General features: G+C 37.3%; 1 protein-coding gene across 3 annotated transcripts in view; it reads right to left on the minus strand.

Moving 5' to 3' along the window:
* RPS6KA5 (ribosomal protein S6 kinase A5) overlaps positions 1-27,323 on the minus strand; it is an 82,509-nt gene that overhangs the window by 34,449 nt on the left and 20,737 nt on the right. For 2 of the 3 annotated variants that reach the window (XM_075103710.1, XM_075103711.1), the window contains 3 exons: positions 22,580-22,798; positions 18,462-18,577; positions 17,554-17,661 (listed from right to left, as the gene is read on the minus strand). In XM_075103710.1, the coding sequence (XP_074959811.1) occupies positions 17,554-17,661; positions 18,462-18,577; positions 22,580-22,798 (443 nt within the window). Of the gene's footprint in view, positions 1-17,553; positions 17,662-18,461; positions 18,578-22,579; positions 22,799-27,323 lie in introns of those variants that run through there. The other variant, XM_075103712.1, reaches the window with a different exon arrangement.

The raw sequence follows: 27,323 nt of genomic DNA on the forward strand, positions 1-27,323 counted from the left end.
CCCTCCTTGGAGATACTCAGAAGCTGCCTGGACATGGTCATTGGCAACTGGCTCTAGATGGCTACATTTGGGCAGGGGTAGTTGGACCAAACCACCTCCAGAGGTCCCTTTTAACCTCAAACATTCTGTGATTCTGTGACAAAAAGTCACTGTAAGTTGTATTTCACCATTCATTTGTTAAATCACATTTTACTCACAAATCAATAATCAGTCCCCCCCAAAATTTCAAAAACCACAACCAAATCCAATTTTGTATTTCCTCCTCACCAAATTTACATTTCATTTGATGTTATAACATGAATCCAAATTCCATAATGCACATTATTAATACTTTCGTGTCACGAGATGTAAGACAGGAAAGGAAGTTATTGAACAACTGTATCTGGATTACCTACAGGTGAATTCTCACTGAACATGCACACCTTACAAATACTCAAGATAAAGATTTTTTTAAATAATGCAGAATACTCATTTTCTTCCCTTACTCAGCATGCATGCCTTAAGCACTGTAGTTCCCTCTTCTGAGTTGCAGAACAGCAAGCCATCAGACTCTAATGGAAGGAAACAGAATTGTGGCTAACCCATCACTAATCACATAATCACAGAATGATGGGGGTTGGAAGGGACCTCTGGACATCATCTTGTCCAACCCCCCTGCTTGAGCAGGCACACCTAGAGCAGGGCGCACAGGACCACATCCAGGTGGGTTTTGAATATTGCCAGAGAAGGCACAGAGACTCCACAACCTCCCTGGGCAGCCTGTTCCACTGCTCTGGCACCCGCAAAGTAAAGAAGCTTTTCCTTATATTCAGGTGGAACTTCCTGTGCTCCAGTTTGTGCCCACTGCCCCTTGTCCTGTCGTTGGCCACAACTGAAGTGAGTCTGGCCCCATCCTCTTGACACTCATTCAACCTTTAGATATTTATAAGCGTTGATAAGAGCCCCTCTCAGTCTTCTCCAGGCTGAACAAACCCAGGTCTCTCAGCCTTTCCTCGTAAGAGAGATGCTCCGGTCCCCGATCATCCTCATAGCTCTCTGCTGGACTCTCTCCAGTAGTTCCCTGTCCTTCTTGAACTGGGAAGCCCACTACTGGACACACTACTCCAGATGTGGCCTCACTAGGGCAGAGTAGAGGGGGACAATAACCCCCCTCGACCTGCTGGCCACACTCCTTTTAATGCACTCCAGGATACCGTTGGCCTTCTTGGCCACAAGGGCACAGTGGCTGGCTCAGGGTCAGCTTGCTGTCCACCAGCACTCCCAGGTCCTTCTCAGCAGAGCCGCTTTCCACCAGGTCAACCCCCAACCTGTACCAGTGCATGGGGTTGTTCCTCCCCAGGGGCAGGACCTTGCTCTTGCTTTTGTTGAATTGCATCAGGCTCCCCTTGGCCCAGCAGCTCTCCAGGTCTTGCTGAATGGCAGCCCAGCCTTCTGGTGTATCAGCCACTCCTCCCAGCTTGGCATCGTCAGCGAACTTGCTGAGGGTACACTCTGTCCCTTCGTCCAGGTCACTGATGAACATGTTGAATGGGACTGGACCCAGCACAGACCCCTGCAGAACACCGCTAGTTACAGGCCTCCAACCACACTCTGCACCGTTGGATCACGACCCTCTGAGCTCTGCTGTTCAGCCAGTTCTCTATCCACCTCACTGCCCTCTCATCTAACCCACACTTCCTAAGCTTACCTATGAGGATGTTATGGGAGACAGTGTCAAAAGCCTTGCTGAAGTCGAGACGAACAACATCCACCACTCTACCTTCATCTACCCAGCCAGTCATGCCATCATAGAAGGCTATCAGGTTAATCAAACATGACCTTCCCTTGGTGAATCCACATTGACTACTCCTGATAACCTCTTCCTCCACATGCCTGGAGATGACCTCCAGGCATAATAACACAATATGACAATATTGATCTTGTCTTCGAAACAGCATCATTATGTTCGTTCCCAATCAGCATTGCTTCCATGTTTACACATAATCTGGAGATAGTCTTCAGTCTTCTAGCACACAGCAGCTGGTTTTGATTTCTGTTTTTTTCTTTACCAAGTTCAGCATCATTCCTGAATGTTTATGCAATAGCATAGTTTTTAGTAAAGGTATACAAAGTGGCTACTTTAGTCAGCTGTTTAAGATTGCAACAGCTTTTCTTGAAGTCACTGATACAAAGAGAATTTTAATAAGAGTTCTTGATCAGTGAACATAGATAGGTCCTCCTGGACAGCCAGGGAGTCCTCTTTGTTAAACCATCCCCCTGTTAAATTAGAAAAACAAGTTATATTCCCTTAAATCTCTTTCAGATGAGCTACACGTTAACACTGTGCCTGTATGTATTACCAGAATGTTTCTAATAAATACTCTAGTACTACACATGGGGTATTCCTCTATCTTTTCCCACTTCACTTATGTCATTATAAGAAAGACAGTGGACTGCCCTCTTCACACATTCCTTGCAATCATTCTGACTAATCTGAGCATCCTAGTGAAATGTAACTGCTCTAACTTGCTAGGGAATTTTCAATACCATGTCTATGTGATCCCTACAGCCTTTCCACCAGATTATCTATTTTAGCTTCCCATTTTCCTTTTCCTTCTTTAAAAAAGAAAGGACAAAATTTATCTTCCAACTATGGAATGTTGGCAGCACCTAGCCACCAAGAAGCTTTAGGATGGAGAATTAGAATTCTGTGACTGTCCAAGATGGAGAGGTGTAATGTGGATTAGCATTTGTCCTAGAAAACAGTCACTTCACTAAAGGGAAAAAAAACCCACACAACCCAACAACAACAACCCCAAATGAAACAACAACAAAAAAACAAACCACACAAAAACTCAAAAGCAGTGTCTTCTTTGCTAAGACTATGTACACTGACCTTGGCAGGTTGACCACAATTACATCATTTCCAGAGATTAAAAAACCTAGCTCCAGAATTCAACCAAAAATGCTGACAGAAGGATGGAGGTGTTACACCATCATGCTCTTGATGATCTTGTGCTATCATCACTTGGCCCTGCTCTATAACCAGGGAATGCTAGGCAGGTATTTGAGACTACCTGAAGTTATAGAAAGCATATGTAATGTTTTCTCCTCAAAGACAGAGAGAACTTATGCCTTCAGAGTTCTCTAATGAGCTCCCTCATCAAGTAACAAAAAAAGCATGTTAACTGTGGCAAAAAAAAAGCAAGAGGAAGAAACTCCATTTATCTGCAGAGACTACAGGACATCTACAGGAATAGCCTGACTGACAGAGAAACAGCCACTACTGTAATACAATTAGTAGCATTATACTACTATAATACTACTCTATGGCCATGCAAATTCAGTTTAGCAACATATGAAATGGTAGCTCAGACACTTATTAAGTCTCATAACTGTTCAACAGGTCATAACAGTGTATGTGGGACAAGAACTGTAATTCCAAAGTGAACCACCGGAATTAGATGAGACTTCAGGAGAGCCAAGGAATCCCACACGCAGAACATCTTCCTAAAAGGCCGATATCTACTGGGCCAAACTGCCTTTTGGCAGCCAACTATTTGGACAAAGGGCTACTCCCTTATGTCTGATTTAAGAAGTTACTGGGCTGAAAGGACGGTGTCAGTTTCCAGTGCCACAAAAGCCCCCACACAGCCCAGATGCACTGAAAATGTCTGATTCCATGCCCTAACACATCTAAAAGGGCATGGGAACTGGTCAAAGAAATAGAGACAACAGCTTCAGGATGGGTGTTTCCCAACACCTAGGGGGTGAAGACTGCATTATTATATCACATGCACCCAGAGATCTGCATCTGAGAAACAAACTGTGTTTTAATACTTGGCTGAAGACATCTTCAGCTAGGAGGCCACAGGTAGGCAACTGCTTGAAATGTCAGGGCCAAACCTGCATTTGTAAAGAAAAATGTATTCTTAGAGGAGAAGAAAAGATTCCAAGGGACTGTTACATGGTATTATAACTTCTCCAATAAGCAGAGAACATCATTAGTTCAGGGGGTAAAAAATTGAAGTTTACCATACCCTCTGGAAACCAAGATCTGAATAATTTGAAAGTGTATCTTGTGACTGTCATGCTTATTCATAGCATGGCAAACAGGGCATCCAAGTCAGCCTGAATGAAAGTACAGAGAAAGCTTTTGGAGCTCCAAAGCAGCCCCAGAGCAAAAGATGACGTCCCACATTGAAAGGTTTCAAGACTCAAGGAGGCAAAGGCTGATGTGCTGAGTACCGCCTGAGCTGATAGTGTCATCAGTATGTTGCTGCTGAGTACCAAAGAAAATAAGATTTCTGTTTAGACTTCTGCAGGTAACAGAGTTACATCAAGAGAAACATACAATCTACACAAACATTAAGCACAAAATGCACCCATCTGTTGCCAAATTGGCTGTTTGTACAAGAGAGACTGAGCAAACTGGAGCATGCCACTTGACCGCTGGAAAAATGGGAGCAAAACCAAGAACAAAGAAAAAGATCAAACAAATTCTTAACCCAAAGGATTTTGTTTCAGAGGCCTTGGGAACAAAACAAACACATGTCAAAGCAAAGCACCCAAATAAAAACAAGAAAGAAGACTACAGAGCTGTGAATGCTGGAAAGGGTGAGTTGAGATAAAGCTAGCTAACAGAATAGTAACATAGGTAAAACAAAAACAAACAAACAATCACACCTGCAAAGAATAACTAGATGCTCCATCCAGAGTATCTGGCTCAGAATACTGAGCCATATTCCAAGTATGCTCTTCTATACATGTGCACCAAGCCTACAGGAAGCATCTATTTGCCATACAAATACAGCTTTGGGAAAATGCTTCACAGCTTGAGCACCTGTGATTTTATCTCCAAAGTGTGAATACAGATATGGAAAGCACTCAAGTGTCTTAAGACAGTCATTCTACCATTTTGAAGACACATTATTTAACATTTAAATATACGGCCTTTGAAGTATTTCTTCAACTTGACCAATCGCATTCAAACAAAATGTGCCACTGCTCCAACAGAGACTTGGGTCCTACAATCCTATGGCTTATTTTATTCACAACAGTCTTTGTGCAAACATATTTTAGCCAGAGAATTAGCCAAGCATTCACTGAAGCCATTCTTTTCAGCATTCAGTTAGGACCCACTTCTCTAACTACATGAAAGGTCACCTTTGAAACAGAACAGACTGCTTCTGTTCTCCAGCTACTTAATGCACAAATGCTTTGCTCTTAACTGAGCTGGACTACTACTCTGAACATCAGATATGACACATTCTGAAGCCATACTACTATCATATTCCTTTGAACCGTGAAACTTGGCTCCTTAAATGAATTTTGCAACTTAAAAAAAAAAACAAACCCAAACACAAAGCTACTTTTCTCTAAATGTTATTTAGTAGTGTATGTGTTCTTTAATAGGAATTCCTTGCTAATAGAAGCAATGGTAGGATACAATCAAAAGGTTTGGTTAAACCCCAGAGTTCGTAATTCCTAATGTAAGAATTTCAAGAAATGGAAACTACACAATATTAGGGGAACAGCACTTCTCAGCTATTAAAATGGCTTGTACTTTAATTTCCTTGAATTCTGTATTCATATAAAAATTTTTAGGAACATAATCAAATACCTTAAGAATTAGTCCTTTACTGTATTCAATATTAAAAACCAACAACAAAACCAAAACTAGAAACACTAAGTGCTGTTGGGCCAAAGAACACAAAGACAACCTCGAGTTGGAGAGTCAGAGTTCCAGTCTCTGACAGTAGGTATTTAATCTGTCAGCAACAACTATGCAGCTGAGTAGCACCTAGTGACAGAGAGCAAGAGTGTGCAATGGAACAGAAGGCAACCAGGTAGCCAGACAGAAGCTCACTGAAGGCATTGAGGACTGCTCTCAGGGCTGACTCTCCACAAGTCCACTGAAAAATTCTCCAATCCAGACAACAATTACTTACTGGTTCTTGTCACATTTTTGTTATGGAGAAATAATAGAATTACTATGCATGTTTTGACTATGTTCTTCCACAGGTTTCAACAACATTCTTTTGAGATTCCTATGCTTGTCCATACTTGTTAGTTGGCAAATTAAATAGCTTAATTCACTTAATCTGACCTCATCATTACGAAGGTTTCAAAATGTTATGACCTAGCAACACAGGAGGAATGCATAACTGTTGTTGGAGGTACTCTGAAATCCCATAGCAAGTTTAAACAAGGTTTTTGATCTACTACAGATATAGTCTTTCTACTCAAAGTCAAAGGCAACTCCTCCTTATTGCATGGGTGGTGAAATTCTCCATACTAACTTTCAGATCAGGTATATAGATGAAAAATCAAAGTGATGAAATAATAATTTAGCTAAAACTCCACATATCTTGGGTCTTCTCTTTAAGCAACCACCTAATAGGTTATATTTCACGTGAATGTGTTCATTGTGTAAATCACTATGTTTCCAACTTCTAAAACATATTCAGGACTGCAACTAAAACCCACTAGTCTTGAAAATGCCTCTCACCTACAATAAATTGGAAGCAGCCTGCATGTAATATATATGAAGAAAGCCAGTCTCCAGAAGATGTGAATTTTGAAAGCAACCTTTGGAACTGGTAAAGTTATGATCAATATAAAGAACTTGCTCTGAATTGTATTTAGAGAATAAACATTCTAGCGCATGAAAATCTGTAATCTTGATTGTTGTTCATAAGTATTTACAACCCATGTTTTCTTCTCTGATGGAGGCTAAGTCGTCTTATATTACCAGGTGCATGGCATGTGGTAATTTCTTGGGAGATAAAGATGCCAAAAAAAGATCTTTGCACAAGGATAAGACTCACAATTGGGGAAGGGATCACATACAATAGAAATGAATGGTAGATGTTAAAATTTCTTTGACACCACAGTATTGTAATTCTTGCACAAGATGCTGCATTTCCAACTTCTGTTCTAGTGTAAACAAGGTAAACAAGATCTGCAGCGATGCTGTGCTTTTGGCTCTCAGGAAGTTCAGCTGAGATGATTGGTGGCTGGATGCCACAAACTACAAGGAGGAGAAACACACTGAGAGAACCTTCATCCTTGAAGTCATTAATGTTTCCTAGGTCCATCAACCAATCTCTAATAAAGGAAACCAGAGGCATTTGATCTCTCCTGCAATGAGAGATCAATGTAAAGACTGGGGAACAAGAGACTGGAGTACAGCCCTACAGAAGGGGATCTGGGGGTTTTGGCTGATGGTAAACTCAGTATGAGTCATCAGTATGCCCAGGCGGAAAAAAGGGACCAACTGCATCCTGATGCATTAAGCATATTATAGCTAATAAATAAAAATTTTAAAAATATTGTTCCACTATACACATCATTGATGCAGCCTCACCTTGAGTACTGCATGCAATTTTACGCTCCACTATATAATAAGGATATAAAATATAGAATGTGTCCAAAGGAGGGCAACAAAGATGGTGGAAGTACTAGAGGGCATGACTTTTGAGGAGCAGATGAGGATACTAGGTTTGTTCAGCTAAGAGCAGAGGAGACAGAGGGGTAACCTTACTGCTGTCTACAATGTTCTCATGATGGGGAGAAGAGCGGGAGGTGCTGATCTCTTCTCTCTGGAGGCTGGTGATAGGAAGCAACGGAATGGCTTAAAGCTGCAAGAGGGGAAGTTCAGATTGGACATTAGGAAAAAAATTCTTCACTGAGAGGGTGGTCAAGCGCTGGAACAAGCTCCTCAGGGAAATGGTCATGGCCCCAAGCCTGTCAGTGTTCAAGAAAGCGTTTGGAAAAATGGCGTTAGATATACGGTTGAACTTCTAGGTGGCCCTGTGTGGAGTGAGAAGTGAGACTTGACAGCCCTTGTGGGCCCCTTCCAGCTCAGGTTATTCTACAAATCTATGATTCAATGAGACTGGAGCACAGCATGTTTCAACTGTGCCAGGAAACATTTCCCTTATGTACAAAAATCTTTGTGTATACAGAATGCTTCAAAAGTCTTTACAAAGTTAAGGAGAGGGGACTTAATACAGCAGATTCTTCAGGAAGATTTGGCCTTGCAAGGGATTTCTGGTGTCTGCACAAAGACTGCTGTGAATTGCGCTGGATAATGTCACTGCAAGGTTATATTGGACAAATCCAGAACTGCTTTTGAAGTTCTTCAAATGACCTTTTCTTTTTGTGGTATGATTATCAATATACTAACTGTACCTAAGAAAAATTCTATTTCTTAATGCTTCATACAAATTCTGAACAGGAAACCCCCAGAACAACTTCTATAACTTCTCATATGCTGTATCTTGTATGGTCTTAACTTTATGTGGTGGTTTGCTCTTTCTTTTGCATTAGCTACAAGAGTCTAGCAGAAGAAACATCAGTCTGCTCAAAGAAAAGACATACAATAGCTTGTATCACTCTGTATTGAAGGTTCAGTGATGGCAGCTAATATCCCTAGTATGCTCTCGTGAAGCTTTTAGCACAAACATTGCTTGGGAGAGCAGCACTGTCCCAAAAGATACCAAGTATTTAACTTTGTATTAGAGTATTTAATAGCTCCTGGCTATTTAACAGCTCCTGGCACTAACTTAAATTGAACGTGCACAAGTCCCAACACTGTCTGCATAAATACTTCTAACTGGTACCTGGCTAGGACTGTGACATTTCAACCAGTGATGAACATGAAACCTGCATGTTACACTTCCACAGAAGGTCTCACTCAAGAGGGTAAGGCAGAAAAGCAGACTCCAATTCAGAACTAGAAATGGCAGCAAGAGGTAACAGTACTGGAAACACGCTAAATAGGTGGTGAATCACCTTTAAGAATAATGCTAATGTGGTTTTGTGAGGTTCCTGCAATCTCTTGGTGTGCATATTTTTCAGTATCAATATAACAGGAATAGCTTCAACCACAATAGCATGGCAAATGACCCTTCCATTTTATGGTTTTACCAATTTCTTAGTTAACAAGGAAGAAAATCTTAAGCAATACACACTAAACTGTCCCTTCTAATAATTTTAATTTATTCAGTGCATATTTGGAAATTGACAGAAGCATCACTCATTCTACTATTTTTATGAGGTCACTGAAGAAAAAGTAATTAGTTGAGAAATAAGCAAATTCAGACAGTAAATGCTAGAAAGGATATATTATGCTACTGCATTCAGGCATAAGACTCAGACTTAACCAGGAATATGGGCCTACTTGAAGAGTTTCACAGGTTATCAAATGAAATAATTCTCTTGTCCTTTCAACAGTAACATATAATCCATTTCTTAATCTCCTCAAATGCCTGAAGTGGTAGATCATTTCTAGGTATGAACAGATGCCAGTATTTTTACTGTGCTAGAAGTTTCACTGTTGCTTTTCATTTAACTAACCCAGGGAAATACGTTGGAGTAAAATACCTTCCTTAACTGCTTATACCTCTAAATAAATGTTTCAAGTCCAAAGTTGTTTTATTTCCTTTGTTAAAGGAACTTCAAAGTCAAAGTTAACTTCCAGGTTGAATTAATTAGACCCTCTCTGGGGTCTATCAGTAGTGTAGCAAATAACATCAATCAGAAATAAAATATTTATTGGAGTTTCTAGAATGCAAGGGACAGTAGTTGTTGTTGCTGTTTTGTACAGCTGTGAGTGGATATAATTAGAGTTCTGAAAGTCATAACTTAGGTTTTGGCTACAAGCATAAGTAGTAAAAACTTCCTAGGATAACCATGACAGGACCCTGAGCTTACCAACAGGCCCTGCAACCTCTTTCCCCAGTCCTAGGGGTTAAGGCATCTGTACTCAAGACCAACGCTGACACAATGCAGCTGAGTAACCTGTGTGGAACCTTGGCAGGGGCCGTCTCCACCTTCAGCTAGAAGCTGAAGTTCAGGCTCATATTCTTGATCCTTGTGTCAGCTGTGCTGCTGGTTTGCCTGCTCTTGGCTGTGTACCTCACTGATCCTGATCCACCAATTTAAAATCCTGGCTTGACCTCAAGCCTCCCTCCTCACGACAAGCTTGTCTGATAACCACTGGACTGGTGTTTGAGCCTGTCTAACTGCCACTAGACTTGCTCTGATCTTCTTGTTCGGCAACTGTGGGCTTGTGCCACTGGTCAGTGAGCAGACTGACCCACACCTGCCTTGCTGTCACCCTTAGCTCCCAGCTAGCACTATTACACAAGCAGCCTCCCCATCCTGCTGCTCCCTGACAAACTAGTCAAGAACCACAGTTCCTCTAGAAACAGATAAGAATAATGAAGAACTTAAGCAGCTGAAGACTTCATCAGTATCGCACAGAGTCTCGTATATCAGCTATCAGCAACTGTCTATAAGCTACTGATTGTGTCACTAGAGTTCCCTTGGTAAGTATAGTGAGAATCACAGAATCAGAGGATAAATCAAAAGAACACTGTCATAAATGGAAATTTACTTGGAGTGCTGTAGAGGCCACATAGCAGAGGTGCTACTAATGAGCTGACCTGCTGAATGGATTTTGCATTTCAGGAAAACCACAAGTAAAGGATGAAAAGCCTAAATTCCATGCAGAAACAGGCCTCGTACCTTCAGTGAACCTTAGAGGTCATCCTATCTGAAATTATTATGTTTTAATATAGCATATTATATTAATATATATGTCATGATATTATATACATATATCTATGTAATAATCACATATATATGAAATAAATTATTTTATTGATATTTACCTCAAAAATAAAAATGCACCAAGAAAAAAACCTGTTTCCACAGAAATCAGATCTGTAACATTCTTTGCCATCATTTTAGTTGTCCAGAATAACAATAATTACAGGCTCAGTTTAGGAAAGCATATGAAAATTGACAGAAAAGACCTCTCATGGTTCAAAGATGTGATGTAGATTTAAAATGAAAAACAAAAATCCTGTTCCAGCAAAGTGTGTGCCAGACTGACTGGTTTCTTCTTTTTTTTTCCCTCACTTTTTTTTTTCTTTCATTTTAATTCTTTTGGGGGCCTTTTTGGTCATAATACCCAGACATAACACTGGGTAATTAATTTGTGCATATCAGAAAGAGTACATCTTCATCCAAAAGATCTTTCAGCTGTAGACTGTTGCTTCTGTAGTTGTAACTTCTATTCAGGACCAAAACTATGATCTCTGGGAGATGGAGGAGGAGGAACCGAGACAGGAAAAAAGTTTAGTGGTACACTAATTAGACTGCTCTGCTGCATCCGACAAAATCACAGTGAAGACTGTAGTACAAAAGTAAACGTTTAGACTAGACCAAGAACAGTTGTGATACGGCAGATCAAAGGTCCACTAGTTTGAAATGTCATCTCAAAAAGAAGTAATTAAAAAAATGTAAGATCATCTGAAATTAATTTAAAATCCTATCGCTGTTCCTACTTGAAGAAGTCAGTTAAGTCAAAATACCATGTTGGTTACTATGCCTCATGCCAGAGCTAGACACACTAATGAATTCTGCTTCCAAAACAGACATGGAATCAGGCTACTGAATTTTTCAAGGAAGAATGTGGTTTGCCTGCCAGCAGCTGCCATCAGAACAGGCACTTAAAAGGGAGAGCCAGCACAGCTAAACCTGGTACTGCATGCCAGCCAAGAAACATGCAACCTCTACAGCTGTGGCCCTAAAACATAACTCAATGCAAGGCTAAGCCCTCATCTAACATCAAGTGGAGGTTCAAGAAACCCTTTTCACAGATTTGTACAATGGCTATGTTTGCTTTTGCAGTGCAATGCAATTGCAATTCTGCAAGGGATTCTTTAAACTAGTTCCTGATAGTTATTTGCTTTACAAATACATTAAGGGAAAAGAAAACAAAAGTCTGAGTTCTGCAGGCAAAAAAATTCAGAAATTGCACATTATTGTGTGGGAGGAATGCAAGTATGTACCACTGTCATCCCAGATGAACATTTTGTACTAGGTTCTTCTCAAATTTCCAGTTTTTGGAAGACTTGTTTTCTAAAGCATCGTCTTTTGAGAAGAGAGGTGACAGTACAAAAAGAGAGAGAAGAATGGTATACAAAGCAAAACCTGAAAAAATCTTCTTCCTTCAAACAGAGGCAAAATTATAAAGGTACAGAAGAGTACTGATTCTGGAAAGAATTCTACTAGTTGCCACTGCAAGCCTTCAAAAAATTATTTTTAAAAAAGATAATATAAAGAAAAAATTATATAGGAGATACCGAATAAATATTACTAGTATCAGTGAACCGAGATATAAAAGGCAGAGAAGTAGGAGCGGATAATTTTGCCCAAATACAATCCATCTGGTTCTAAATTCATTTTCATATGGCCATGAATCTCTGGTCATGTAAATTTTTCACACCTGGTTGCGCAAGTTTCATTGAAGTTTGATACTCACAGTAATTCCAGAGGTAAAAAAAAATCTATGAGAAAAAAGATTAACAAGGATGGCAGTGTTCGCCCTCAAAAAACTTACTCTTTTTTCCCCTTTGAAAATAGAAACAGAATTTTCCTGATTGACTAGCAACGTATTATTCAAAGAACCCACAGAAGATACCAGGCTTTTTAACACAAAGATCGGTATTTCCCTCAAAAATGGGATTTTTTAAGTGGTGTATTACAATAAGAAAACAGCATCCTTAGAGCAATCACTGTAAGAAATCACAATCTGTCTTGCAAAAATTCTTAACGGCACTTGGAGATTTTGGCATAAAAATCTGGACAGAATATATTTTGTGCTCCAGTCTTCTGCATTAATGCTCCATGCTGGGAAAGCACAATCATCTTTGTGATAAGCACTGAAAAAAGGCATGCATCTTGGGCTGATCACTGATGACCTGGTTTTGCAATTAAATGAGTCCTATTCCATTTATGTGCCTTTATAGTGTATGGTATCTTAGTGTTCAATTTCAGGACACTGAAGCACCAACACAAGTACACCAATTAAAGCAAAAAGTTTTTGCCATTGTTTCATTTCCTTTTCCAAAGTAAGGGAAACAATGACCAATTGTCTAGATAGATCTATAATCAATGCAAACTTCTGTGGACTAACTTCACTCTTCAGTTTACTTTCTTTTTTTTTCCGCTTTGCAGAAACGCAAATCTGCTCCTTATAACTGCTTGTCTACATGACTGAGCTATTGTTTAACTAAAACACAAGCAGATATATATAGTACGTCATCCACAGTATGGGTTGTTCTAACTTCCCAAGAGAATGCTCAGTGTTCAGAGGATGCACTATCAAGTATCAATGACCAGACATTATCACTTTAATTGGACAATTAGAGGTGTTTTTAAAGTTAAATGCACAGCTAATTTACAAGGTCACTCAAGTGAGATGACAGTTCATACAGCACTAAACAAGAGCCAAGTTGTAGTCACCTTCCTCTGTTCTGGACTACCTTTAAATTGCTCTAAGAATGTGTATGAATCTCTTCCTACTTCATCTACCAAAATCCATAGTGGACTTTTTTCTCAATTTTTCCTTTAATGAAATTTCCTTTAAAATCTTTTTAAATTACATCCTAATTTTTTTCCAAAACAAAATGTTTATTCAACCAGCTAATAAACAAATACAAACAATTCAACAGTGAAAAGCATCTGACAATCGCAGCTAAATTTGCAACTCTGAAGAAGAGATTTTTCAGATGGGAAAACAATAACGTATCTGAACTACTCATTCTACACATCAGACAGAAGTACACAGATATCCATCCAGCTGACTTAGATTACAATTCAGTCATCACTCATGCAGAATATCTACTCATTATTTATTACTAGGCATTGTATGCTCTCAGATACATTGTTTGAAGACCAACAATGTTTAGTGTTTACTACATATATTTTTTAAGCTTCATTAAGCAAACAAAAACTTCAAAACAAACTGAAGCTAACGCAGAAGACACGTACCAATGCAGAATTGAGCATTTCACTATACTCTGGAAGAAAGTGTACTTACTAGGATTTAATTAACAAGAAAAATATTACATTGTTATGCATGCTCCAACAGAATACTACAATAATTCAATGAATATGTTCTAATTACTTTTTTCTAAGACATAAACACTTCCATATATACTGAAGTATGACTTTAGCATAGTCACAGAACTAAAAGGAAATGCGAGGGGAAAAAAGATTTTAAAAAATGAAGTAGCATTTTAACAATAAACATTAAAATGAAGACCAGACCTGACAACTAGATTAAACTGACATTGACCAAATCAAAACAACTGCAGCATACAAGTAGAGCTATTAATGAGATAAAAAGATTAAAATATGCCTAAGCCACAAATCCAGAAGATAAAGATACTACACAAGAAATAAGATGGCAAAAAACCCACTAGCTTAGGAGTTTTGGGTTTTTTGAAGGTAAATGAAATGCAAGACACTTGAAAAAAATAGCAATACCGAAGTGATATGCAATGAACAGTGTTGTAGAAATTTCGATACAGCCTGTCAGTTCTATCAATTCCCTGCACCCCCAATATTAATTTATATTAATGTCATGTGCAAATATATTCTACATCCCAGTTAGACAGGAACGCAACTGAGAAGCATAAAAGCATAAGGCTAAGAAGTGTCTTTATTACCCTTATTTTCCTTGCAATTCAATTGAGTTAAAAATCAGAAAGACTAGCCTTAAATTGATCATGGGGCTAAGAAGGAAAATGCCATAAAACTTAATACTAAAAAGGTACTATTCATTTCAACCTCTTAATCTTTTACCCAATCCCATTCTGCTGGGATTGGCTGAGATTAGGCTAGTCAAACTGTAGGTCCTCATGAGATATTAAATAAATTTTGAACATCAGAAGTCATTTCATACCTAAATAGCTTGTGATATTGACCTATCCTGTGTGAAAATTCATTTTTATTCAACTGCTTTATTCCGGTCAGGTTATTTCTTCTTTTTGCATGCAAATACAAGCATATGGACTTCATTTTAAAGATAAAATGAAGGCAAAACCAGACTGCCACTTCACTTGTACAAGACAAATTTCAGTTTTTAGTGAAACAGTAGTATAAAATACTTTAAAGCTCTTAAAAACACAATGCTTTCAGCTTGGATTTGTAATTCTTGCATGCTACAAGCACTTTCACATAATAATTGTAAAACAAAGAGGATACTTGACAACGCACTCTTCACACTCACGCTTCAGTAACTGCATGGCAGAAATGAATAGGTTTATTGTTTTCCTAGAAGTCATATGCACTTGCTTCCTTTCACTCAAACAGTGCTTAAGAGAAGTGGCTTCCCATCTCTTCATTGTTTAACAGTCAATTAATCTGCTATAGTTATTATAGTCAAGTAGTAGTGCACTCTTTTTATTACAAAACAACCTCTGTTAGATTCTGTACTTGCTCAGGTACCTGGAAATATTTAACAACCACCAGATTAAAGCAGATATGATGAAAACATTGAGCAAGTATCCCTAACTACAAAACCATCCAGAATTCATAAATGCATGGTAAAGAATTCTTTCTGATAAGAATTCTAAACAGAGTACATGCTTATAACTGCATTCTTAATAACCTAAATATATCTTGTTTCAGAAAATACAATCCAAAGAGGGGGATTACTAGAATGAATTCCACTTGCGTAAGTATACTTTTCTAATGGCAAAGGTCTTGCAATAAGTAGGGTGGACCAGGGAAGAAGTGTGAAGAAAGAGTGAGAAAGGAAAGCATACTCCTCTGATTAAATTGCAAATGCTATACTCTTTTATCCGACTCATGCAGTTGTGGAATCTTATTTTTAAGTGCTACCCAATGAGCATGAAAACAGATATAAAGCTATGCCGTTATACAGGCAAATTTTACCTCTTGTAAGTACAGTGGTTCAGAAGTGTAAGTTAAGTATGTTTTGTAATGTGAATTATAAGTGTTCTAGTAGTAGCTGAATTGTCTACAGAGAATACAATATGAAATACCAATTTCTATGTGTAAATGGACCATCTTAATCATGTTTAGGTTCAGTAGCTAACTTACAATTGCACACATGAAAACTGTAGTCAAGTGCAGACAATTTCTTACATTTTTGAAAGCAAACAATACAATTGCAGTTACTTTTTTTCCTTAAAAGAAACACTAGAAATGTTGAGCTTTTTTGAAAGGGAAGACAAATTAAAATGTGGAGGATAATATGAGGGAAAAAAGTGGTTAAATTAGGAGATATCTGAGGTATGTACTGAAAACAGAATGGATTAGAGTCAGAGGAACCAACATTAAATAACCAAGCAGCAAGACTGCTTTATTTAAAGACTGGAGAAGAGGAATCTGATTCAGAGTGTCAGAAAAGCAGACAGGCATCTCTGGTACTTATCCCAGTCCTTCCCTTTCCTTGCACTGCTCATAAATGATGTCCTGAAGGTGAGCACAGGTGAGAAATAAGTATATTTCCTAAAATAATCAGTTTTGAGAATTAAAGAAGGTCATGATTCATTATGGCATTCTTTTCACAGGCAAGATTTCAGCTTCATTCAACTTTGGCCCAAAGGCTGTAGGACTGCTCCTTTTCTCCACCACCAGTACAGTAACACCATTCTACGTACTTTGTCTCATGCCCAGCACAGCTTCTCTCACAACTCTAAGCAGGTTGTACCTAGCCACACCTTCTACTATCATTCTTTCCTGGTGAAAACGGTATCTATGTACTTCCTCTCTTGCATTGGTCTGGCGATCTGCTGCTAATCCCTTGTCATGCCAGTTGAATCTCCTCTTGGCTTCACAGTATAATGTGAAAGGAATAAACTGACATTATCTGTACTATTTCCCTGCTTCAGAAAGTCAAATTTCATATCTCTTAAAATGGTACCTCCCAAATCCTACCAGACTCCATTTGAAATGCAAATATTCTAGAGGAAGCTACCAGTTATCTATTTTTAGAAAACCTCTCTGCTGCTTCTAACAAAGACTTTTAAATCTGCAGTCCCAGATTTCCATACCTCCGATACATAAAGTGAGAGCCAAAAAATAGCCATTTTAAAATTCTCTCAGAAGTAAAATCCTGCACAGTGCTGACTCTCTATAAGCGAAAAAGCATATTTAGAGATAAAACTGTACCTTATAAATAACTAACAACTAATGTCAACAGTCAGAGATCACTATGTTAAGTACTATGCACCTATTTAATAAGAGATAAGCTTTTATCCTAAAAGCTTGCAATTAAGTTTATCAAAAGTGACACAAAGACATGAGAAAGAGACAAGATAATAATACATTAATTATTATTAGCATAAAGAAGAGTCATAGCATACCATTTGCCTAGTCACTGCAAAATACTAGCACAGTCAAGCATTTTTAAAAAGGCATCTGAAAACGATAATGTAAGTGGCTTTTCAGACTATGTGGATCTCTCCTTTTTCACATACAGGGCAGAAGGAGGGAGCATGAAGGCATTTCAGGGAAAAATAGAACAGACAAAAACGTCTGACAACACTAGCAGGCCAAAGACCAATGAATTGAAAGCTTAAAACCCAGTAAAACAGACTACAAGATTTTGTTTTATGCAGTAAGACTCTAGAAGGCAGTTTTTCTCCTCTCTCAAATGAGTTTATGATTTCAACGAGACAGAATCTGACTTTGTGATCTTGCTGAATTCTGTCCTTACTTACTGGAGATTCAAATACTCACCTCATCAGTAAGAAACTCCTTACTCAGACCAAAGTCTGTCAGCACCACGTGGCCATCAGAATCAAGGAGAATATTCTCAAGTTTTATATCCCGATATATAATCCCCAACTGCCAACAGAATATAGGAAAAAGTATTTCCAAATCAGTGTAACATCAAGAGGTCATGGTTGAATGCATTTAAATATGAAGCTAGCAAAATTCCCATTAAGATGATTTGACATACGAAAGTTGCATCTCAAAAAGGACAATTTTAAAATGCCTTTGAAGAAATAACTTTGAGCAACTTAAAAATCCTCAGAAATTACACTGTGCATTAATGTCGTTAAATTTAAAGGACACACTACATCCTTTGAACCCAAAATTGACTGAATACTTGCTGTTGAGTGCAAAAGTCAGTTCGGCTTTCATTAAGAATGAAAATGCATCCTTCTATAATATGTTTTAGACCATACATGCATGCTTTGTAATAGCCTACAAATCTACTTACTACCTCTGAAAACTATAACATTTTTCATGTCTATAGTTGTGCCAAAATTTCACAACTCTGTTTAGTTGTATCAAAACAAGGACAACTGAAGAACAGTGCAACCCAAACACTGTTCATGTTACTACAAATTAGTTTTACTGACATATACCATTTCATAAGGACTACTAAAAATTAACAATCATTTGTCAATAACAAAACTCTACATGCTGCAGACAAAAACTTGTAGCCTTAATCTGGTGCACCTGAATAGATACTTCATTGGGAAGTATTTCTAACCATACAAAAAATGTCCCATTGCTAGATAAAGTCACTTTGAATTTAAAACTATCTAAAAAAATAGTTCTCCTTACTAACTTTATATTATGTGAAAAGAATACACTTGTAATTCCACAAAATCAGCACTAGGATAAAATCACTTTACCTTGTGGAGATGTTCAAGTGCCAAAACGATTTCCCCAATGTAAATTTGCACCTCATTTTCTGAGAATCTCTCTCTGTGTGAAAGGTGAGTAAACAATTCTCCTCCATTTATATAGTCTAAAAAGTAGAATAAAGAACCTTGTAATTTCACTTTCTGACAACTTAATTTTCTTATAGGTACTCTAAGTTATTAAATAAGAAGTTCTGGGGTGAGGTGCTTTTACTTTATTGAAATTCAGTAATATTTCATCATGTTGTATAATACTCAATTTCCTTCTTAGAGAACTAAAAGAACACAACCAACTTTTAAATAAGCTGCAAAACCATAAAATAAACCTCAAATATCCGTAAATCATGAAGATTAATATTTCTTCCAAAATCCGTCTTTTAGTTAGTTAGGAATATGAGAAAAAAGGAGTACAAATGATGTCTAGAAACAGAATACTTGTACACTCTCATGAAATACTTCAGAGCAACAAGACAGACTGACATAAAAAAGGCAATTCAGAAAACAGTTATTTGGTGAAACAATCAACTATGGGCAACTACAAGTTCTACCCTTCACAAGGGGAACTTTGATGGCAAAACATACTGGAGATTATTTCCATATACATTCCCTCATGGAAACCACACTTTCGTTCTTTGCAGGCTATGACACAAGGGTTTTCCCACAGTTGGGGCGGGGGGGGGGAACATAATTATTGCAACACACCTCCACTGCAACACAAACATTTTAGAGGTAGAGCTGTTATGCTAGCAGTGTACCTTAAAGCCACTAAATTGCAACCGCAGAGCCCCCATATTGTATTTGAGATCCACATACACAGAGGAGGGGACATGCCCCACAACATCCTATTCAAGATTTTCTTGAATATGGTTTCCATAGGTTCATTGTCGTAATGCATAAATCCATGAAAAAGGTTCAATCCTATTACGTGTTCATACTTTGAAGGAGAAGGCATATATACAATTTATAGACATTCTGATCTCTCCCCTCTTTATAGTTCCCCAGTTCTCTGTTTGGGAAGGAATGTTAGTGGAATCAAACAATGTGAGGAAGATTATTTATCTAGATCAGTACACATATGAAAGAAATATTAAAAATCTTTATATATATATAATATAATATATAATATATAAATAATCCAGATTTTTATAATTGCTTTCTTCTTCCAAAAAAACTTCAGCATTCTAATCATGGAGAAAACAAAGATAACAAACAATTTTTTAAACATTTCTAATCAGAACTGCCAACTTAGAACAAGGTAAGAACTGAATTCCCAGGCTCTGTTCTGAGGACTGTGACAGATACAAACCGAAGCTGCCATGGGAGTGGTAGAATAAGCCTAATTCTATTCAGGTTATAACACTAACTACAGCCCAATAAAACAACCAGCCTTCAAATTCTTGGTGCTAGATCAAATGCACCACTGACACAATGGGGGGAAAAAATATAAATTACTTCAGTATAAACTCCATCTGACAGTTCACTTTTTTTTTTTTTTTTTGGTTAAAGTATTAGTAGGTTAATATCCAAGCTTTGCGTGGAAATGGTATACACATGGATACAGTATTTTCTGCTTTCAATCACAGCTTAAAGTCAACCTAAAACTGGAATCAACTCAAAACTCTGTATTCTGGAAATTTGTCAGAAATGCAGCTGCAGGTCTGCACTTGATCCAGGCTAAATTCATACGGCTATGTAATCTGACAGCACAAAGAATCATATTAAGTATTGCACTGAGGCTCCAATTCTAAAACCTCTTGAAACTGAAATGACATGTCGGTCATACACCAAGTTCAGCTAGGTACAAAAAAAAAAAAAAAAAAAAAGGCAGAGACTAGTTTTCCCCAAAATTCAGAAGCCTCTGAAACACCTAAAATCCAAAACTTAATCGAAGATGTGATTTACAAAGGTTTACATATGAGACATATAAAACTTGCAACAAACAGTTGGGGTATTTTTTCTCAGGAGGGTGAGAAGTCCAGTAGAATTACAAAGTAGCTTTAGGCCATGTTAGGTAGAAGATATTTCCACTGTTACAAAAAGTGGTTAAGAGAGATTTTTAAACCCCCTCTAATTATTCCTGTTTTCTGCTAAAAAAGAAGGAAAAAAGGACCTTTTTGGCCCCAGCTGATATTCTGAGCATGGATTCATATAGACTTTGTGGGAAAGGAAGTAAAAAAAAAAAACCACACCACCAACACACCCAACCAAACCAAAAAGCCTTTAATTATACATTAGCTTTGAATTTCTCACTTTGAACATCACCTTAACATTGTGTTAAGGTGGGCATGTGCCCAGTCTGCACTATCTGCTCTGTAATGTTCTTCAGAACTACTGGGCTCCCTCCTTTTTGACTCTTATGAGAATATAATGTCAAACTTTTAATTTTCCCTTCATATAAGAGGTTTTTCTGGCCTTCTAATTATCCTTGTCAGTTAAATTTCTTCATTATTATGTATTTATTTTTAGGTAACTACATCCATCTCAGGTGTGAGGTTTTCTTTGGTTTGGTTTGCTGGAGCTTTTAAAATATTTCTAGCGGGATCTACACTGCATTCTAGCCAAAAATTTCTGGATTTAAAGAATGGTACTATAATATTTATAATACATATTCATGTTTTGTGAATACTCAGAGATCAAATGGTTTTATAACAAAAAGCTTTGGCAGTAAATGCTTCCTGAAGCTGTAAGGTTTAGAGTTGATTTTAGTAGTCTCTTCCAGCTCCTGAAGTAAATGGTCCTTGTTATCAGGAAAAATCCTTCACCTTCCTAGGAAAGACAGGACTCTTCAAAGGCAATGAAACTGGGGAATAAAGCAAAAGGAATATAACTCCTTAATTTCTGCGTTTTCCCCAAAAATATTACTGTCCTGAAAAAGGACAGCGGTAGGGAATAGAGAGACATGCAGATACAGTTTTATCTGAGTTGAAAATTGTAAAAAAGTTGCTGATCGGTCCTCTGCCAACCGTGCAAATGCTACAGAAACAGATGTGGTTCTTCACATCAAAATTAAAAGCAAAGTGGCTCTGATAGAAGTACAATGAAGAATGTTCTAATAAGGTTTGCTATACAATAGTTCATTATCAAACATCTTTCACAAATGGGGATTTACAGAAGTTACTGGTAGAACTTACCAAAGTAAGTATCACAATGCATAAACCAAGAAACTGATCCACAATACAAGTATTTTCTCCAGCATTTTACAGGAGGAAACCATACCAACAACTTGTAGGTTTCAGTGTTGTAAGGAAATTGACAAGAAATAAATGAAAAGACAATTGCCTTTAACTGGCATCACCCACATTATGAGCACATTTATTCAGAAAAAAAAGACCTGCCTGATACAATCTTTCGGTTTGCAGCACTTCAGTACTAAAACAGCATACTAACTAGTTAGCATACTGACAGGTAGCCCTGTCCTCTCAGACAGACGACACTTCAAAAGCACTGATCACGCTGAGGACAATACACAACATGTTCTTAGAGTGAAATGTAAAGTATGTTTGAACTAGAAAGCTTTCTGCTGCTGAAATATTTCCTTACTTTTTTCTTTTTTCCTACCAACTATTTTTCCTACGAACAATTCCAGTAACAATGTCATGTTTGGTCATCCCACTTTACAATAATCTCTGTGCCCTATGCACAAAGGCAGCATGCAGAGAAAATAAACTGAATCCTTTACTGCCCACATTCATATAGATTAAGAACTTTTACATTCACAGTAGCAGTTTGTCTGAAAATCTGTAGAAAACTAATGCAGTATATGATAATGGTTAAGAAGCACAAATCAAAATTTCATCTTCTAGGTACATACACAAAAATACTTCTCTGATTTAGGTACTTATATACATTTTTTGCTGCATCTAAGTCACTGATAGTACTTCCCCCCCAAGTCAGAGTAGCACACTGAAGTTCAAACAGGAAAACCACAGGGACACTGTTGAAGACGAACAGTATTTTACTTCCTATGGTCTCTCGTGCAATCTTAAGACCACATGAAAAAAACCTACAAAACATTATGGAGATAAAAGGGCAAGTTGTTTGTTTTTGGTTTTTTGGTTTGGGGTTTCTTTTTTCATTAACATAAAACTTGAATCCTGAAAACTACTCACCTAAAATGAGATGAAGCTTTGTTTCTGTCTGGAAGGCATAATGTAACGTGACCAAAAATGGTGATTGCCTAATGTGCTCCAACACTTGTCGTTCTGTCCTTGTGTGCTCCGTTGTTTTGGCTTTTTGAACTATTGTTGCTTTCTTCAGTACTTTCATGGCATACAGCTTTCCAGCATCATGGCCGCTTACTTTCCTTACTAGGAACACTTTTCCATAGGCTTAAAAACATAAAAGTGGGGAGAAAAAAAAAACAAACAACAGTCACCTACTCATACTACAGGTCCAGTGGATACCATTATTATTTTCAATTACTCATTGTTACAGCAAACAGTAACCATTCAGGCTAATATCTTCCAGAACATTTTTTTTTGTTTCGGACTGACCTTTTCTGACCTTTTCAACCAAATGACCTTAGTGACTGAACACAGCAAGAATGGGAAAAACAATCAAACAAGAGTTTCAGTAGTTAAAAACAATTTTAAGAGCTGATGATTTATTTCTTTGTAATAACCCAAAACTCGCATATCTAGAATTTAGCAAGAGTTTGGAGTAAGAGATGCTATTTTTTCATCCTCAAAACAGTCTACCCATATTTGCACAACTTCTAGGCTTTCATTACTGGCTTTATAGCACTGAAGTTCCAGAAACCCACAGAAAAGCTAATGAATTATTCCCATCAGTATTTAGTACATAGGAACTATGATGCTCCTATGCTGGACTTAAATGAGAATCAGCTAGATGAATTCTCACAAAGAAAGTTCGCTGAACACAAACAGTAAAATTAGTAGTCATCAGAACCAAAACATAGTATTTCCAGAGTTTTAAATTATTTAATCTAGGTGTTCAGTTTATATATTTAGTTAAAAATACGCTTCATACTGGAGTAGTAAGTGGCAAACATGGACTTTTATTTATTTATTTATTTTAAGTAAAAATGGCTCCTGGGAACTGTACACAAGTAGATTTTATATTCTACTAAGCAAACCTGTAGAAGGAGTAAAAGCTAGAATTAGCAGATTCACAAGCAGGATACTACGTGAAAGAATGAGTGTCACTTTTGTAGGTGATAATAACTATTTCTATTAATAATCACTCAAAGGAATCAGGAGGAAGGAACAGTAATATGGTTACTTATTTATATTACCAAGGTACTTAACAAGTTCCCTTACAAAAGGATCTTAAAAACATTAAACAATCAAGGGTGCAAAGAAGGGGGTCCTCTTACGAATGGAGAGCTGTATTAGCAGACAAAAACCCAAAAGTTTAAAAACAAATCTTCAGCTTTTTCAACAAAAGGAGGTCACCACAACAATTAATCCTGCCTGATTCAGTCATATGTGAACAGTGAGTGAGGATGCTGATTTTCTTAGTTTAGCGAATTATCCACTACAACAGAAATTGAAGCTGACTGCTGATAACTGTACCAGAGTATCGAAGTATTAAGTAGTTGAAAAATAAAATGGTAGATAAAATTCCAAATATGTAAATGAGTAATCCATGCAAAGTGCGATAATAATTGTGCATACTGTTACAACTAAGGCGGGGCGGGGGGGAAAACCCAAACCTGGAGTTACCATAGACAACCCATGAGAAAACACCAGCCATAATCCAAAAAGCAAACAGAATGTTAGAACTTCAAGGAAAGTATTGAAGATGAAAAATGACACAGATGTACCATCCCCCAAACCTTCAATACAAAACCAGAAATTCCTTATGCTGTGGTGCGAAATCTTTGTGTGCTCCTATCTTGAGCAATGCACACTATCTCAGTATCTCATCTCTTCTGTCCCCAGCTCCCCTCCCATCACCAGAAGTATAGGAGAACATTAAAAAAAAAAAAAACCAACACAGAGAAGGATAAAATAATCCTTCTAATTATGAAGCAAACTAAACACACTTAGACTTTTTGTTTAGCGTGAAAAAGTAGAGTACTTAAGAAGACGCTAGACAGTTAAATATTGTATGAAAGTAAATAAAGAATAGCTCTTCATCATTTCTAGAAGTAAAATAACTTAAGGTAACAAATGAAATCATTAGGTATCAAGATTAAGAACTGTCCAAAACACACAAACAAATATGCAGTTAAGCTGTGGAACTACTGTTACATTATGCTGCAGATCTCAAAAATGTAGATGGACTTCAAAAAGACTATATAAATCCTTGAGGGAGAGGAACTATACCAAGTGCTGCTAAACACAGAAGACAATCTCTGGCTCAGGCAGACCCCAAACTGCAGGCTGCTACAAATTCACTAAGAGAACCATCAATGTATGCCTCTCCATGTTTTTGTAGGACCTCCTTAAACATCATGAGAAACAGAAAACTGAACAAGCTGGGTGTTTTGCCCAACTCCTAAATTACTTTCACATTACTTCAGCATTCTCTTTGAGAAAGTATCTCAAAACTGTAAATACACTAGACAGGGTATATGCTCCTGATGTGAAACACTCAAATTTAATTGGTCTTTAAAAATGCTACGGCTTACATGCTTAACTCCAGGTTTTTCCTGTTTTTTTCCAGACAGGTAAAAGAGAGTTTTAAATTATCAAATACCACATGGGTTTTTTCCTACAATCGAGATCTGCTTCATTCAGTGTACTAAAGTGATATTGCTCCTATAATGAACAATTCTGAAGAAGTTCTTTACGTGACTCATCACACCCTAAGGAACTCATTACTCTCAGTAAGAAAGTAAAATAAGTTTTCACAACATATCTGTCTTGAACGGCAAAGAGAATGGCAATATCTTTGTGTTTGGGGAGACAAATGTGAGATACCTAGGAAAATCTTTTTCAAGATGGTTCAGTACTACGTCGCATTCTCCAACTTCAACTATATTTATGAGATCTCAACTATACCTAAGTTGGATTCAATAGTCACCAGCTGGTCACCAAGAAATGGAAAACATAGATCTAAAAAGATTACTTTACTGAAATAGGCATGGGCCAAAATCCTGTCATGATATACAGACAAAAGTGATCTGAATCAAGGTTGTACAGACCATAATATTATGACCAGTAATACTGTTATGCATATGCACAATTTTAATGCTATTCACCTATTTTTCCAGTACTGGATGTTAAATTATTTTTAGCATCTGAAAAAGACTCCTACTACTGAGAGCATTGGATTAAAAAAACTGCTTCCGAAAAGCAGTATTTACATCTTTTTAAGGAGATACTTCTCAAAAAATGTAGATAATACTTCTGCATTCTACTAACACGCAACTTAAAAAGTGCAGAGAATGGCCTTAGCTTGCATTTCTCAACTGTTTAAGGGAGCAGCCCTAGTTTTCACCGATCTTCCGCTGGAGCTTGACATTGAACTTCCTCATGCGTCTCTAAAAAGCCCAGTCTAGAGCATTAAACGCAAGTTTCTTTAGGTTCCCAGGAAACAGTAGTATTATCAGAAACGCTAGAGGACATCAAGTTAAGCTAAATTAAAATAAACCCACAGGTTTTAACACTTGGCTACCTATATCTTTAATCGCACTTTATAAAAACATACAATAATGCATCTTAAGTGGCAGAAAGCTAGCAGTACATTAACAGCACCTACTACAACTGTACATACAGCATATAAGAAAATTATCCAGTAAGTGTAATAGCCGTAAGGAAATCTCTAGAAACTATATTAGTGTTATAAAAGACTTTCCAACACAGAGTTTTACCATGGTACAAATTGTCTCTTCAGAAATCTGAAAAGGACTGACAGAATGATGAGGATTCTCAGCAGTTTTGATGAGAATAAATCTTAAGTAGCACTATTTTAATCAAATGACTCATGATATATTCAACACTAGAATCTCTGATATCACCACAAGAAATTTACTTAAAGGACAACACTGCAAGAGCAATTTGAGTGGCAGCAAGAAGGCAGCACATAAATTAATTGCAAGAATACCCTTACCTGATAATCTCATTTCAGAAAAGCTTTTTTCATTTCTCAGAGAGCCACATTTTAATATTCATTCTTATAAAATCCGATGCACATCTCAACTATTTCCAAGGCAGAAGTATTTAGTCAACGGTCATAGAATCATGAAGACTGGAAAAGACCTCTAGGATTATCAAGTCCAACCATCAACCCAACACCACAATGTCTCCTAAATCATGCCCCGAAGTGCCACGTCTACAAGTTTTTTTTAACACCTCTGGGGATGGTGACTCCACCACCTCTCTGGGCAGCCTGTTCCAATGACTGACCAATCTTCACTAAAGAAATTTTTCCTAATATCCAATCTAAACCTCCCCTGATGCAGCTTGAGGCCATTGTATCAACAACATATCTCCCATTAAGAAGCAAATTTACAGAGTCATCAAATATTCACACCAAAAATTCATTAAAAATACTTTAAATGATGGAAAAACTAAAAAACTATATAATACATATTATATATATACACACACAAACTAACTATGTGGAACTGACCTTAAAGTTTATTGAGAGCAATAAAAATTTAAAGAAAAAAGCAGTTATTAGTTGCAGATTGACATGGATATCAGGCCAGTAAAATGAATAAGAGATTTCATACCAGCAAATTATACCAAATTTCCACTTAATTTGGAGGCAGAAAAATATAATTGGGGATTAAAACTTTCCTTTCACTACCGCCTTTTTCAGAAATACACATTCATAGTAATACACATCATTGTAAGTAACAGTTCAGCAAGTCATTACAATATTCTAAAGTACATGCTTGCTCAAAGACAATGAATTAAAAATATAAAGTATTCTTTGCTT

Source organism: Phalacrocorax aristotelis, chromosome 9, assembly GCF_949628215.1.
Source record: "Phalacrocorax aristotelis chromosome 9, bGulAri2.1, whole genome shotgun sequence".
Taxonomy (NCBI): domain Eukaryota; kingdom Metazoa; phylum Chordata; class Aves; order Suliformes; family Phalacrocoracidae; genus Phalacrocorax; species Phalacrocorax aristotelis.